We start from the raw sequence: 14,394 nt of genomic DNA, 5'->3' as shown, positions 1-14,394 counted from the left end.
GACAGTGAGGAAGGGTGTCGTAGTTTGCAGGAAGACTTAGACAGGTTGCAAAGTTGGGCCGAGAGGTGGCGGATGGAGTTTAATGCGGAGAAGTGTGAGGTAATTCACTTTGGTAGGAATAACAGATGTGTTGAGTATAGGGCTAACGGGAGGACTTTGAATAGTGTGGAGGAGCAGAGGGATCTAGGTGTATGTGTGCATAGATCCCTGAAAGTTGGGAATCAAGTAGATAAGGTTGTTAAGAAGGCATATGGTGTCTTGGCGTTTATTGGTAGGGGGATTGAATTTAGGAGTCGTAGCGTTATGTTGCAACTGTACACAACTCTGGTGCGGCCGCACTTGGAGTACTGTGTGCAGTTCTGGTCCCCACATTACAGGAAGGATGTGGAGGCTTTGGAGAGGGTGCAGAGGAGGTTTACCAGGATGTTGCCTGGTATGGAGGGGAGATCCTATGAGGAGAGGCTGAGGGATTTGGGATTGTTTTCGCTGGAAAGGCGGCGGCTAAGAGGGGATCTTATTGAAACATATAAGATGATTAGAGGTTTAGATAGGGTGGATAGTGATAGCCTTTTTCCTCTGATGGAGAAATCCAGCACGAGGGGGCATGGCTTTAAATTGAGGGGGGGTAGTTATAGAACCGATGTCAGGGGTAGGTTCTTTACCCAGAGGGTGGTGAGGGATTGGAATGCCCTGCCAGCATCAGTAGTAAATGCGCCTAGTTTGGGGGCGTTTAAGAGATCCGTAGATAGGTTCATGGACGAAAAGAAATTGGTTTAGGTTGGAGGGTCACAGTTTTTTTTTTTAACTGGTCGGTGCAACATCGTGGGCCGAAGGGCCTGTTCTGCGCTGTAATGTTCTATGTTCTATGTTCTATGTTCCTCTCTGTTTCCGATTAGCTCATCAATCCTCTATCCATGCTAATATAAAGAATCAACATGGATAAAATGCTAATATGCCTTATGCTACGAATTCTTATTAAGTGTGGTAAACATTGATGTGGCACCTTGCCAAATGCCTTCTGGAAAACTAAATACACCACATCCACAGGTTCCACTTTATCCACATTGCTTGTTACTTCCTCAAAGAATCCAACACATCAATTAACAGGATGTCCCTTGCACAAAACCATGTTGACTCTGCCTGATTGCACGGAGATTATCTGTGTCCCATCCCAGTCTCCTTAATAACAGAATGAACATGATTCAGTCCTGCATGGGATTAGCAGCAACAGCAGAATCCAACCCCTGCAGTGACTTGTGAACTTGCTGGTGTCTCAGCAGATTGGCTGACCGAGCAAATCTCTTCCCACATACGGAGCAGGTGAACGATCTCTCTCCCGTGTGAACCTGCTGGTGTCTCAGCAGGTGGGATGACTGAGTGAACCTTTTCCCACACATGGAGCAGGTGAATGATCTCTCCCCAGTGTGAATTTGCTGGTGTCTCAGCAGGTCCTTCGTGCTTTTAAAGCTCTTCTCACAGTCAGAACATTTAAAAGGTCTCTGATCAGTGTGGACCAGTTGATGTGCAATGAGCTGGGGTGGCTGAGTGAATCGTTTCCCACATGTGGAGCAAGTGAAGGGTTTCTCCCCAGTGTGAATTCGCTCGTGTATCAGAAGCTGGGCTGAATCAGTGAATCCCTTCCCACACACACAGTGCAAATGAATGGCTTCTCCCCGGTGTGAACTCGCTGGTGTCTCAGACAGTGGGATGAATGGGTGAATCCCATCCCACACACCGAGCAGGTGAACGGTTTCTCCCCGGTGTGAACTCGCTGGTGTCTCAGACGGTGGGATGAATGGGTGAATCCCATCCCACACACCGAGCAGGTGAACGGTTTCTCCCCAGTGTGAACTCGCTGGTGTCTCAGACAGTGGGATGAATGGGTGAATCCCATCCCACACACCGAGCAGGTGAACGGTTTCTCCCCAGTGTGAACTCGCTGGTGTGTCACCAAATCCTGTTTACTTTTAAAGCTCTTCTCACAGTCAGAACACTGAAATGGTCTCTTATCAGAGTGAACTCGCTGGTGTGTTTGCAGCTGGGATAAACGTCCGAATCTCCTCTCACATACGGAGCAGGTGAATGGCTTCTCCCCAGTGTGAGTGCGCTGATGGACTTGTAAATCATTTTTACTTTTAAATCTCTTCTCACAGTCAGAACACTGAAATGGTCTCCGATCAGTGTGAACAAGTTGGTGTGTCAGAAGGTGGGATGACTGAGTGAATCCCTTCCCACACACTGAGCAGGTGAACGGTCTCACCGCCATGTGAGTGCGCTGGTGTCTCAGGAGGTCCTTTGTGCTTTTAAAGCTTTTCTCACAATCAGAACACTGAAACAGTCTCTGATCGGAGTGAACCTCCCGGTGAATCAGGAGGCTTGATAAAGCATGACATCCCCTCCCACATTCGAGGCAGGTGAACGGCCTCTCACCAGTGTGAACACGCCGGTGTGTATAGAGGCTGGATGAGTAAGCAAATCCTTTCCCACACTCAGAGCAGGTGAACGGCCTCTCTCCAGTGTGAATGCGACGATGAATATCCAATTCGGACGGGTAATTGAATCCCCTCCCACAGTCCACACATTTCAATGGTTTCTCTGTGCTGCGGGTGTCCTCATGTGACTCCAGGTTGGATGATGAGTTGAAGCCTCGTTTACACAGAATATGTGTCGGGTCACTACTCAGTTAGAATGATGTGATTATTTTTCAGACTTGTTAAACCACTTTCCACATTCAGCACATTGGAAACTCTCAGGTGTGTTTGTGTGTCTAGGTGCTTTTTCAGTCACACTGATGTTTGAAATCTTTGCCCGCAGACAGAATGAACATTTCTCCTTCTGTAGACAAAGGCTGATGATATTCAGTTTCTGATGAATCAAATCACTGAAACAGATCTTGATGTGAAGTTTGGTTTGAGTTTCACATCTGTAAATCCTGCTTCATAATACCCTGCAAAAACAGTTTACAAATACCATCACTGTCAGTGCAGGATAGAAATTCTGAACAGACAATTCATAGTTTCTCTGGAACATATTTTCCTCTCTTGTTCCCCCAAATCTATAAATCCCCGTCCCACACACTCTACCTCCTCCCCTGGACTGAAATCCAAACCCATCTCAACATCTCCACCATTTCTTCCCTCCACTCCCAGTTTTCTCCCTCCCTCTCCTCTGTCTGGGTTCAGTTCTTGATGTGGAAATCTCACTAACTGTCCTGGCTGGAGACAGTACACATCTCTTTAACCAGTGCTTAACCCTCTCTCCACTCACATTGTCTGTACCTTTAAGACTTGATTGCCTGTAAAGACTCACATTCCAACCATTATCTTGTAAATTGAGTTTGTGTCAATATATATGCCCCGTTTATGAACACAAGTCCGACTCACCTGATGAAGGAGCAGTGATCCGAAAGCGAGTGGCTTTTGCTACCAAATAAACCTGTTGGTCTTTAACCTGGCGTTGTGAGACTTCTTACTGGGTTCAGTTCTCCAGCTGCTGTCTGCAGACTGACAATAAAACCAATGGGTCTTATTGGGGGTGTTGGGGCCTCCAGCGGGTGTTTGTGAATCCTCCCCGCCCACCTCCCAGGGTTTCCTTCCTTCCCAGAGATCAGAGTCCTCATTGATTTGAGGCCAAAGTGTAACCTCTTATTTATTGTCCCCCTCCCCCATCCTCTGATGTGAACCATCCTCCAGTGGCTGAGCCAGGATGGGGCCGTTAACCTGGGCCTGTTCCCGGGAGGGAGGGAGGGAGGGAGGGAGAAGCCCCGCAGCTGCAAACCAGGGAGCTGACAATGATTCTGAAGGGTTTGCGGATCCACAAAGTGTTTCCAAATCCTCCCAGCCACCGCCTAACGCTGACTCCGCTTCTCCGGGACAAACAAGCGCCAAGGACAGCAATGACACTGCGCATGCTCCACATCACAATGCCCGGGGACTGATTGACGGCAGCTCCGGACCAATAGGAAGAGGGGGCGGGACTGGCCGACCGAGCGGGAGCGGCTGGTCCTCCAACCAATCGGACTGAACGAGGGGCGGGACTGGAGGACCGAGCGGGAGCGGCTGATCCTCCAACCAATCGGAGTGAATGAGAGGCGGGACCTGAAGCATGCGCAGTGCGGGTAATGGCGACGGGTAGACGGGCGGTTTTAATTTGGAGGCGAGATCAATACGAGGTAGGGGGCGGCGCGCGGGGAATGATAAATGTGGCGAGTGGGTGGAGAGACTTTGTAAACATGTTGTTCAAACCCAGACCCCGGAAATGAACTTCCCGGTCCCCCCCTTTGTACCAAATGGAGCGGCAGCTTGTAGTGTTAGACCCGGGCTGACTGCCGCCATTGAGGCTGCATGTGGGAGGCCGGCAGGGATTGTGATCGGAGAGGGAAGCCCTGACGTCACAATGGAATGGGTGAGAGTGTGAGGTCACAATGGAATGGGTGAGGGTGTGACATCACAATGGAATGGGTGAGTGTGTGACGTCACAATGGAATGTGATCGGAGAGCGAAATTTCACTCTGAAGCTCATTGGACAACTTCCGCATTGTGACGCTACGATAGAACCCTGCCTGAATCAGCCAATAGGAATCACTGCGCTCCGCGGTGATGTCTCCGGGTTCCAGTGCGCAGGCCCGGGCGCGCGGACCCGGGAGCCCCGCCCCCACCCATTGTTCCCCTCCCCCTACACCACATCGAGCCAAGGTTTCCAGGCAACCGGCTGACGGCTCTGGCCAGAGCGAGAAGCCGCTCGGTGATCTCCCCCTCCCCCTGCCCGGGACTGCAAAATGTGCGAGGGAGAGGGGAAGCTGTGCATATGCGGGGGAGAACCCACCCTCTGAATGAGAGAGGAAAGAATGTTCCATAGAAATTGTCTGTTCTGAATTTCTATCCTGTACTGACACTGATGACTTTTGGAAACTCATTTTCCAGGATATTGAAAGAGGAATCACAGGCAGAAATCTCAAACGTCACGTCTAGATCTGACAGAGTCATATTCCTTGGGACCTCAATATCATCGGACTTTGAATCCAGAAGGAGAAATGATTGTCCAGTCTGTCGATTTGAAAAGATTTGAAATGTCAGTGTGAGTGAAAAAGCGTCAACACACTGCCACACTCGAGTGAGTGTGTTCCAATGCACTGACTAAAGAGCTTTCACCAGTTACACAGTCTGAATAAATATCACACCATTCACAGCAGGTGGAGACTGTAATCTTGTTCTGTGTGTGGACGAAGTTTCAACTAATTGTCCACTCAAGAGTGAGGTAAGGACACCTGCACCATGGCGAAACCATGGAAATGTGCGGACTGTGGGAAGGGATACGGAACCCCATCAGAGCTGGAAGCTCATCGGCGCAGCCACACTGGGGAGAGGCCGTTCATCTGCTCTCAATGTGGGAAGGGATTCAGTCAGTTATCCAACCTGCAGAGACACCAGCGAGTTCACACTGGGGAGAGGCCGTTCACCTGCTCTCAATGTGGGGAGGGATTCACTCAGTCATCCCACCTGCAGAGACACCAGCGAGTTCACACTGGGGAGAGGCCCTTCACCTGCTCTCAGTGTGGGAAGGGATTCACTCGGATATCCAGCCTGCAGAGACACCAGCGAGTTCACACTGGAGAGAGGCCGTTCACTTGCTCTCAGTGTGAGAAGGAATTCACTTATTTATCCAGCCTGCAGACACACCAGCGAGTTCACACTGGGGAGAGGCCATTCACCTGCTCTCAGTGTGGGGAGGGATTCACTCGGTCATCCCGCCTGCAGTCACACCAGCGAGTTCACACTGGAGAGAGGCCGTTCACCTGTTCTCAATGTGGGGAGGGATTCACTCAGTCATCCCACCTGCAGAGACACCAGCGAGTTCACACTGGAGAGAGGCCGTTCACTTGCTCTCAGTGTGAGAAGGAATTCACTCATTTATCCAGCCTGCAGATACACCAGCGAGTTCACACTGGGGAGAGGCCGTTCACCTGCTCTCAGTGTGGGGATGGATTCACTCAGTCATCCCGCCTGCAGAGACACCAGCGAGTTCACACTGGAGAGAGGCCATTTACCTGCTCTCAGTGTGGTAAGAGGTTCACTCAGTTATCCAGCCTGCAGAGACACCAGCGAGTTCACACTGGGGAGAGGCCATTCACCTGCTCTCAGTGTGGGAAGGGATTCATTCAGTTATCCGAGCTGCGGACACACCAGCGAGTTCATACAGGGGAGAGGCCATTCACTTGCTCTCAGTGTGGGGAGGGATTCACTCGGTCATCCAGCCTGCTGACACACCAGCGAATTCACACTGGGGAGAGGCCGTTCACCTGCTCTCAGTGTGGGAAGGGATTCAATCAGTTATCCAACCTGCAGGCACACCAGCGAGTTCACACTGGGGAGAGGCCGTTCACCTGCTCTCAGTGTGGGAAGGGATTCACTCGGTCATCCGACCTGCGGGCACACCAGCGAGTTCACACTGGGGAGAAGCCCCCATTCACCTGCTCTCAGTGTGGGAAGGGATTCACTCGGTCATCCCACCTGCAGAGACATCAGCGAGTTCACACTGGGGAGAGACCGTTCACCTGCTCTCAATGTGCGAAGGGATTCATTCAGTTATCCAGCCTGCAGAGACACCAGCGAGTTCACACTGGAGAGAGGCCGTTCACCTGCTCTCAGTGTGGGAAGGGATTCACTCAGTTATCCAGCCTGCAGACACACCAGCGAGTTCACACTGGGGAAAGGCCGTTCACCTGCTCTCAGTGTGGGAAGGGATTCACTCGGTCAACCCATCTGCGGACACACCAGCGGGTTCACACTGGAGAGAGACCGTTCACCTGCCCTCAGTGTGGGAAGGGATTCACTCGGTTATCCAGCCTGCAGACACACCAGCGAGTTCACACTGGGGAGAGACCATTCACCTGCTCTCAGTGTGGGAAGGGATTCACTCAGTCATCCAGCCTGCGGGCACACCAGCGAGTTCACACAGGGGAGAGGCCGTTCACCTGCTCTCAGTGTGGGAAGGGATTCACTCAGCTTTCCAACCTGCAAACACACCAGCGAGTTCACACTGGGGAGAGGCCGTTCACCTGCTCTCAGTGCGGGCAAGAATTCACTCAGTTATCCAACCTGCAGACGCACGAGCGAGTTCACACTGGGGAGAGGCCGTTCACCTGCTCTGTGTGTGGGAAGGGTTTCAGCGTTTCATCCCGGCTGCTGAGGCACCAGCAAGTTCACGAGTGATTCCAGAGGTTGGATTCTGCTGTTATTGTTCCTGCTCTCAATTACATCCAGGATTGCATTTTGTTCATTCTCACAGTTGGTCAATGGGAAGGGTCAGAGGGTTTCTTTGTGCTGGACTGGCTGGTCTCAGCCTCCAGTGGGTTGATGCTCTTTGAGTCTTTTTGCAAATACCTGGTTTCAAATGTCACAAGGATCACAGACTGACAGGGTGTTAGGAAGTTTAGAGATATTTAGTCAGAAGAAAACAGAGGTTGGCAGTGCAAAGGTACCTTTCTGAATGGAGGGCTGTGACAAGTGACATTCCGCAGGGATCAGTGCTGGGACTTTTGCTGTTTGTAATATATATAAATGATTTGGAGGAAAATGTAACTGGTTTGATTGGTAAGTTTGTGGACGACACAAAGGTTGGTGGAATTGCGGATAGCGATGGGGAACGGCAAAGGATACAGCAGGATATAGAGCAGTTGGAGAATTGGGCGGAGAGATGGCAGATGAAGTTTAATCCGGACAAATGTGAGGTAATGCATTTTGGAAGGTCTAATACAGAATGGAAATATACAGTAAATGGCAGAACCCTTAAGAGCATTCATAGGCAGAGGGATCTCGGTGTACAGGTACACAGGTCATTGAAAGTGGTAATGCAGGTGGAGAAGGGAGTCAAGAAAGCATATGGCATGCTTGCCTTCATCGGCCGGGGCATTGAGTTTAAAAATTGGCAAGTCATGTTGCAGCTTTATAGAACCTTAGTTTGACCGCACTTGGAATCTAGTGTTCAATTCTGGTCACCACACTACCCGAAGAATGTGGAGGCTTTGGAGAGGGTACGGAAAATATTTATCAGGATGTTGCCTGGTGTGGAGGGCATTAGCTATGAGGAGAGTTTGGAGAAACCTGGTCTGTTCTCACTGGAACGACGGAGGTTGAGGGGAGACCTGAAAGAAGTCTCCAAGATTATGAGGGGCATGGACAGAGTGGATAGTCAGAAGCTTTTTCCCAGAGTGGAAGAGTCAGTTACTGGGGGGCATAGGTTTAAGGTGCGAGGGGCAAGGTTTAAAGGAGATGTACAAGGCAGGTTTTTTACACAGAGGGTGGTGGGTGCCTGGAACTCGTTGCCGGGGAAGGTAGTGGAAGCAGATACGATAGTGACTTTTAAGATGTGTCTTGACAAATATATGAATAGCATAGGAATAGAGGGATATGGTCCCGGAAAGGTAGGGGGTTTTAGTTCAGACGGGCAGCATGGTTGCTGCAGGCTTGGAGGGCCAAAGGGCTTGTTTCTGTGCTGTAATTTTCTTTGTTCTTCGTTCTGTTTGGAACATCCCAAATGCCCATCCAATTTCCTTTTTAATTGTTTATTGTCTCCACTTCCTCCACCCTCATAGACAGCGAGTTTCAGGTCATTACCATTCACTGCATCAGAATATTCTTCCTCACATCTCCCCCCTCAATTCCCCCCCCACCCCACTGCCCCCCCCCCCCCCCCAGCCCCCCACTCCCCCCTCCCTTGCATCTCTAACCCAAAACAAGAAATCTGTGTCCCCCCTCGTCCTTGTTCCATCAGCTAATGGGAACAGCTTTTCTTTGTCCACCTTATCTAAACCTGTCAGAATCTTGTCCCCCATCTATCAAATCTCCCCTCAACCTCCTTTGCTCCAAGGAAAACAACCCCAGCCTGACATTGACAATAAAGAACAAACTAACAGAATATGTTACTGTCTGAAATCAAATGGGAATGTTTAATTTCTGTTTGAAAGATATTGTGAATGTATTGTCCTGGACAATAAAGGAATTGGAATAACACACCTTGGGTGTGGTTGAATGGAATATATCAATCTGATATTCACCTACAGTCCAGTGAAAGTCTGGAATATGTAGCTGGAAGTCCCTTCCTAACAGCAATGTGGGTGTACGTACACCTCAGGCATTGCAGCAGTTCAGGAAGGCACCCTTGGGGTTGGGGTTGACCACGGCCAAGGCAGCTCCATACAGCCACATATTCTGTTATAATTGAAGGACTGCAGATTGAATGTGAGGCATTGTGGGACTGGACTATCTTGACCACATTCCTGTGACTGCCCGGAAACTCATGTGTCTATTTTAAAGCACAAAGAACAGTACAGCACAGGAACAGGCCCTTCGGCCCTCCAAGCCTGCGCTGATCATGTGTTCCTAACTAGACCATCCATTTGTATCCCTCTATTCCTAGTCGTTCATGTGGTTATCAAGATGAGTCTTAAATGTTTCTTGCGTGTCTGCCTCAACCACCTTGCTTGGTAGTGCACTCCAGGCCCCCACCACCCTCTGTGTAAAATACGTCCCCCGCATATCTGTATTGAACCTTGCCCCCCTTACCTTGAACTTGTGACCCCTTGTGTTTGTCATTGCTGACCTGGAAAAAAGCTTCCAACTGTTCACCCTATCTATGCCCTTCGTAATTTTGTAAACTTCTATTAGGTCGCCCCTCAACCTCCGTCTTTCCAGGGAGAACAACCCGAGTTTACTCAATCTCTCCTCATAGCTAATACCCTCCATACCAGGCAACATCCTGGTAAACCTTTTCTGTACTCTCTCCAAAGTCTCCGCGTCCTTCTGGTAGTGTGGTGACCAGAACTGGACACAGTATTCCAAATGCGGCCGAACCAACGTTCCATATAACTGCAACACCATGTGCCAACTTTTATACTCTATGCCCCAATAAAGGCAAGCATGCCATATGCCTTCTTCACCACCTTTTCCACCTGTGCTGCCACCTTTAAGGATCGTGGACTTGCACACCCAGATCCCTCTGTGTGTCTATACTCCTGATGGTTCTGCCATTTATTGTATAGCTCCCCCCTGCATTAGATCTACCAAAATGCATCACTTCACATTTATTTGGATTAAATTCCATCTGCCATTTCTCCACCCAATTTTCCAGCCTATCTATATCCTGCTGTATTCTCTGACAATGTTCATCACAATCCACAACTCCAGCAATCTTTGTGTCGTCCGCAAACTTACTGATCACACCAGCTACATCTTCCTCCAAATCATTTATATATATCACAAACAGCAGAGGTCCCAGTACAGAGCCCTGTAGAACACCGCTAGTCACAGACCTCCAATCAGAAAAAGACCCCTCCACTGCTACCCTCTGTCTTCTATGGCTAAGCCAGTTCTGTACCCATCTAGCTGGTTCACCTTTGATCCCATGAGATTTAACCTTTTGCACCAGCCTTCCATGAGGGACGTTGTCAAACGCTTTACTAAAATCCATGTCGACGACATCCACGGCCCTTCCCTCGTCAGTCATTTTTGTCACCTCCTCAAAAAACTCAACCAAATTTATGAGGCATGACCTCCCTTGTACAAAACCATGTTGTCTATCGCTAATGAGATTATTCAGTTCTAAATGTGTATAGATCCTATCTCTAAGAATCTTCTCCAACAATTTCCCTACCACGGACATCAAGTTCACTGGCCTATAATTACCCGGGTTATCCTTGCTACCCTTCTTAAATAACGGGACCACATTTGCTATCCTCCAATCCTCTGGGACCTCACCTGTGTCCAATGAAGAAACAAAGATTTTTGTGAGAGGCCCAGCAATTTCATCTCTTGTCTCTCTCAGTAACTGGAAACTTGATAAGGTGCCCCATGCAAGGCTTATTGAGAAAGTGAGGGGGCATGGGATCCAAGGGGACATTGCTTTGTGGATCCAGAACTGGCTTGCCCACAGAAGGCAAAGAGTGGTTATAGACGGGTCATATTCTGCATGGAGGTCGGTCACCAGTGGAGTGCCCCAGGGATCTGTTCTGGGACCCTTACTCTTTGTGATTTTTATAAATGACCTGGATGAACAAAGAACAGTACAGCACAGGAAACAGGCCCTTCGGCCCTCCAAGCCTGTGCTGCTCCTTGGTCCAACTAGACCAATCGTTTGTATCCCTCCATTCCCAGGCTGCTCATGTGACTATCCAGGTAAGTCTTAAACGATGTCAGCGTGCCTGCCTCCACCACCCTACTTGGCAGCGCATTCCAGGCCCCCACCACCCTCTGTGTAAAAAACGTCCCTCTGATGTCTGAGTTATACTTCGCCCCTCTCAGCTTGAGCCCATGACCCCTCGTGATCGTCACCTCCGACCTGGGAAAAAGCTTCCCACTGTTCACCCTATCTATACCCTTCATAATCTTGTACACCTCTATTAGATCTCCCCTCATTCTCTGTCTTTCCAAGGAGAACAACCCCAGTCTACCCAATCTCTCCTCATAGCTAAGACCCTCCATACCAGGCAACATCCTGGTAAACCTTCTCTGCACTCTCTCCAATGCCTCCACGTCCTTCTGGTAGTGCGGCGTCCAGAACTGGACGCAGTACTCCAAATGTGGCCTAACCAGCGTTCTATACAGCTGCATCATCAGACTCCAGCTTTTATACTCTATACCCCATCCTATAAAGGCAAGCATACCATATGCCTTCTTCACCACCTTCTCCACCTGTGTTGCCACCTTCAAGGATTTGTGGACTTGCACACCTAGGTCCCTCTGTGTTTCTATACTCCTGATGACTCTGCCATTTATTGTATAACTCCTCCCTACATTATTTCTTCCAAAATGCATCACTTCGCATTTATCCGGATTAAATTCCATCTGCCACCTCTCCGCCCAATTTTCCAGCCTATCTATATCCTGCTGTATTGCCCGACAATGCTCTTCGCTATCCGCAATTCCATGAGGAAGTGAAAGGATGGGTTGGCAAGTTTGCTGATGACACAAAGGTTGGAGGTGTTGTGGATAGTGTGGAGAGATGTCAGAAGGTGCAGCGAGACATTGATAGGATGCAAGACTGGGTGGAGAAGTGGCAGATGGAGTTCAACCCAGATAAGTGTGAGGTGGTTCATTTGGCAGGTCAAATAGGATGGCGGAATATAATATTAATGGTAGGACTCTTGGCAGAGTGGAAGATCAGAAAGATCTTGGGGTCAGAGTTCGTAAGACGCTCAAAGCAGCTGTGCAGGTTGAGGCTGTGGTTAAGAAGGCGGATGGTGTACTGGCCTTCATCAATCGAGGAATTGAGCTTAGGAGTCGTGAGATAATGTTGCAGCTATATAAGACCCTGGTCAGACCACACTTGGGGTACTGTGCTCAGTTCTGGTCGCCTCATTACAGAAGGATGTGGAAATCATAGAAAGGGTGCAGAGGAGATTTACAAGGATGTTGCCTGGATTAGGTGACATGCCTTATGAGGATAGGTTGAGTGAGCTCAGTCTTTTCTCCTTGGAGACATGAAGGATGAGGGGTGACCTGATAGAGGTGTATGAGATGTTGCGAGGTATTGATCGAGTGGATAGTCAGAGGCTTTTTCCCAGGGCTGAAATGGTTGCCACAAGACCACACAGGTTTAAGGTGCTGGGGGGTAGGTACAGAGGAGATGTCAGGGGTAAGTTTTTCACTCAGAGGTTGGTGGGTGCGTGGAATGGGCTGCCAGCAACGGTGGTGGAGGCGGATTCGATTGGGTCTTTTAAGAGACTTTTAGATAAGTACATGGAACTTAGTAAGATAGAGGGTTATAGGTAAGCCTAGTAATCGCTAAGGTAGGGACATGTTCGGCACAACTTTGTGGGCTGAAGGGCTGGTATTGTGCTGTAGTTTTTCTGTGTTTCGATGGAAGTCCCTTCCTAACAGCACTGTGGGTGTACGTACACCTCAGGCATTGCAGCAGTTCAAGAAGGGCACCCTTGGGGTTGGGGTTGACCATGGCCAAGGCAGCTACATACAGCCACATATTCTGTTATAATTGAAGGACTGCAGATTGAATGTGAGGCATTGTGGGACTGGACTATCTTGACCATATTCCTGAGACTGCCCGGAAACTCATGTGTCTATTTTAGTTTATAATTGAGGATTTCTGGGAATAAGTTAAATGTGGAAATATTAAGCATAGCCTGGAGGAATTTGGAATAACTGAGAATTTTATCCCCAGATAAAGAACAAAGATTTTGCCGGTGTTTGGGTGTAACGTGTTTGGGGTTTTAAATCAACAAAGATGTTATAGAACATAGAACAGTACAGCACAGAACAGACCCTATAATGGAATATACCAATCTGATATCCACCGACAGTCGAGTGAAAGTCTGGAATATGTACAAAGAACAAAACAGCACAGGAACAGGCCCTTCGGCCCTCCAAGTCTGCACCGATCATGTATTCCTAACATACCATCCGTTTGTATCCCTCTATTCCCAGTCTGTTCATGTGGTTATCTAGATAAGTCTTAAATGATCCTAGCGTGTCTGCCTCAACCACCTTGCTTGGCAGTGCATTCCAGGCCCCCACCACCCTCTGTGTAAAATACGTCCCCCGCATATCTGTATTGAACCTTGCCCCCCTTACCTTGAACTTGTGACCCCTTGTGTTTGTCATTTCTGACCTGGGAAAAAGCTTCCAACTGTTCACCCTATCTATGCCCTTCGTAATGTTATAAACTTCTATTAGGTTGCCCCCTCAACCTCTTTCCAGAGAGAACAACCCTAGTTTACTCAATCTCTCCTCCTAGCTAATACCCTCCATACCAGGCAACATCCTGGTAAACCTTTTCTGCACTCTCTCCAAAGCCTCCACGTCCTTCTGGTAGTGTGGTGACCAGAACTGGACGCAGTATTCCAAATGCGGCCTAACCAACGTTCGATATAACTGCAACATCATGTGCCAACTTTTATACTCTATGCCCCGTCCAATAAAAGCAAGCATGCCATATGCCTTCACCACTTTTTCCACCTGTGTGTTTCATTTGTTTTTTGTGGATGTTTGTAGATGTGTTTTATCATTGTTTTGGGCTACATTTGTTCAGGTTTATCTTTCTGGGGAATTAACCTTGTCTTGAGTCTTTAATTAAAGGCATTTTTGGAAGTTTAAAAACAGGATCACAAGAACGCTTAAGTAATTAATTTTGGTCATTGTTGTTGTAAAGCATATGCTAAGTTTCTCTGTTTGTGTATGGATGATATTTGTAGGTTGAATGCTTCAAGCTTTGAGGTTTTCTGTCTGTGATTTAAATCAAACAGATTTTTAAAAAAGGAAGTGTGATCAATAAAACTTTTTTTGTTCAGAAGTTATGAACCTGGAGCCATATTTACTGGCCAGAGACAGGATTCCAGGATATTTTACTAAACATCTGGAAATTTTAATCCGGATACAATTCACC

At 48.6% G+C, this 14,394-nt stretch overlaps 1 protein-coding gene across 1 annotated transcript; it reads left to right on the top strand.

Annotated features, from left to right (window-relative positions):
* The first annotated feature begins 5,194 nt into the window (after positions 1-5,194).
* Positions 5,195-7,283, top strand: LOC144484448 (uncharacterized). Its single transcript, XM_078202976.1, has one exon. It carries the CDS (start codon positions 5,274-5,276, stop codon positions 7,209-7,211), a length of 1,938 nt encoding a protein of 645 aa, XP_078059102.1. The 5' UTR covers positions 5,195-5,273; the 3' UTR covers positions 7,212-7,283.
* The last annotated feature ends 7,111 nt before the right edge of the window (positions 7,284-14,394 follow it).

Source organism: Mustelus asterias, unplaced genomic scaffold (assembly GCF_964213995.1).
Source record: "Mustelus asterias unplaced genomic scaffold, sMusAst1.hap1.1 HAP1_SCAFFOLD_107, whole genome shotgun sequence".
Taxonomy (NCBI): Eukaryota; Metazoa; Chordata; class Chondrichthyes; order Carcharhiniformes; family Triakidae; genus Mustelus; species Mustelus asterias.
The sequence above is the reverse complement of the archived record's forward strand: the minus strand, read 5'-3'. Positions and strand labels throughout refer to the sequence as shown.

What these genes read in the sequence shown, in the direction of transcription:
- LOC144484448 (XM_078202976.1), top strand. Translation starts at nt 5,274, where the DNA reads ATGGCGAAACCATGGAAATGTGCGGACTGTGGGAAGGGATACGGAACC.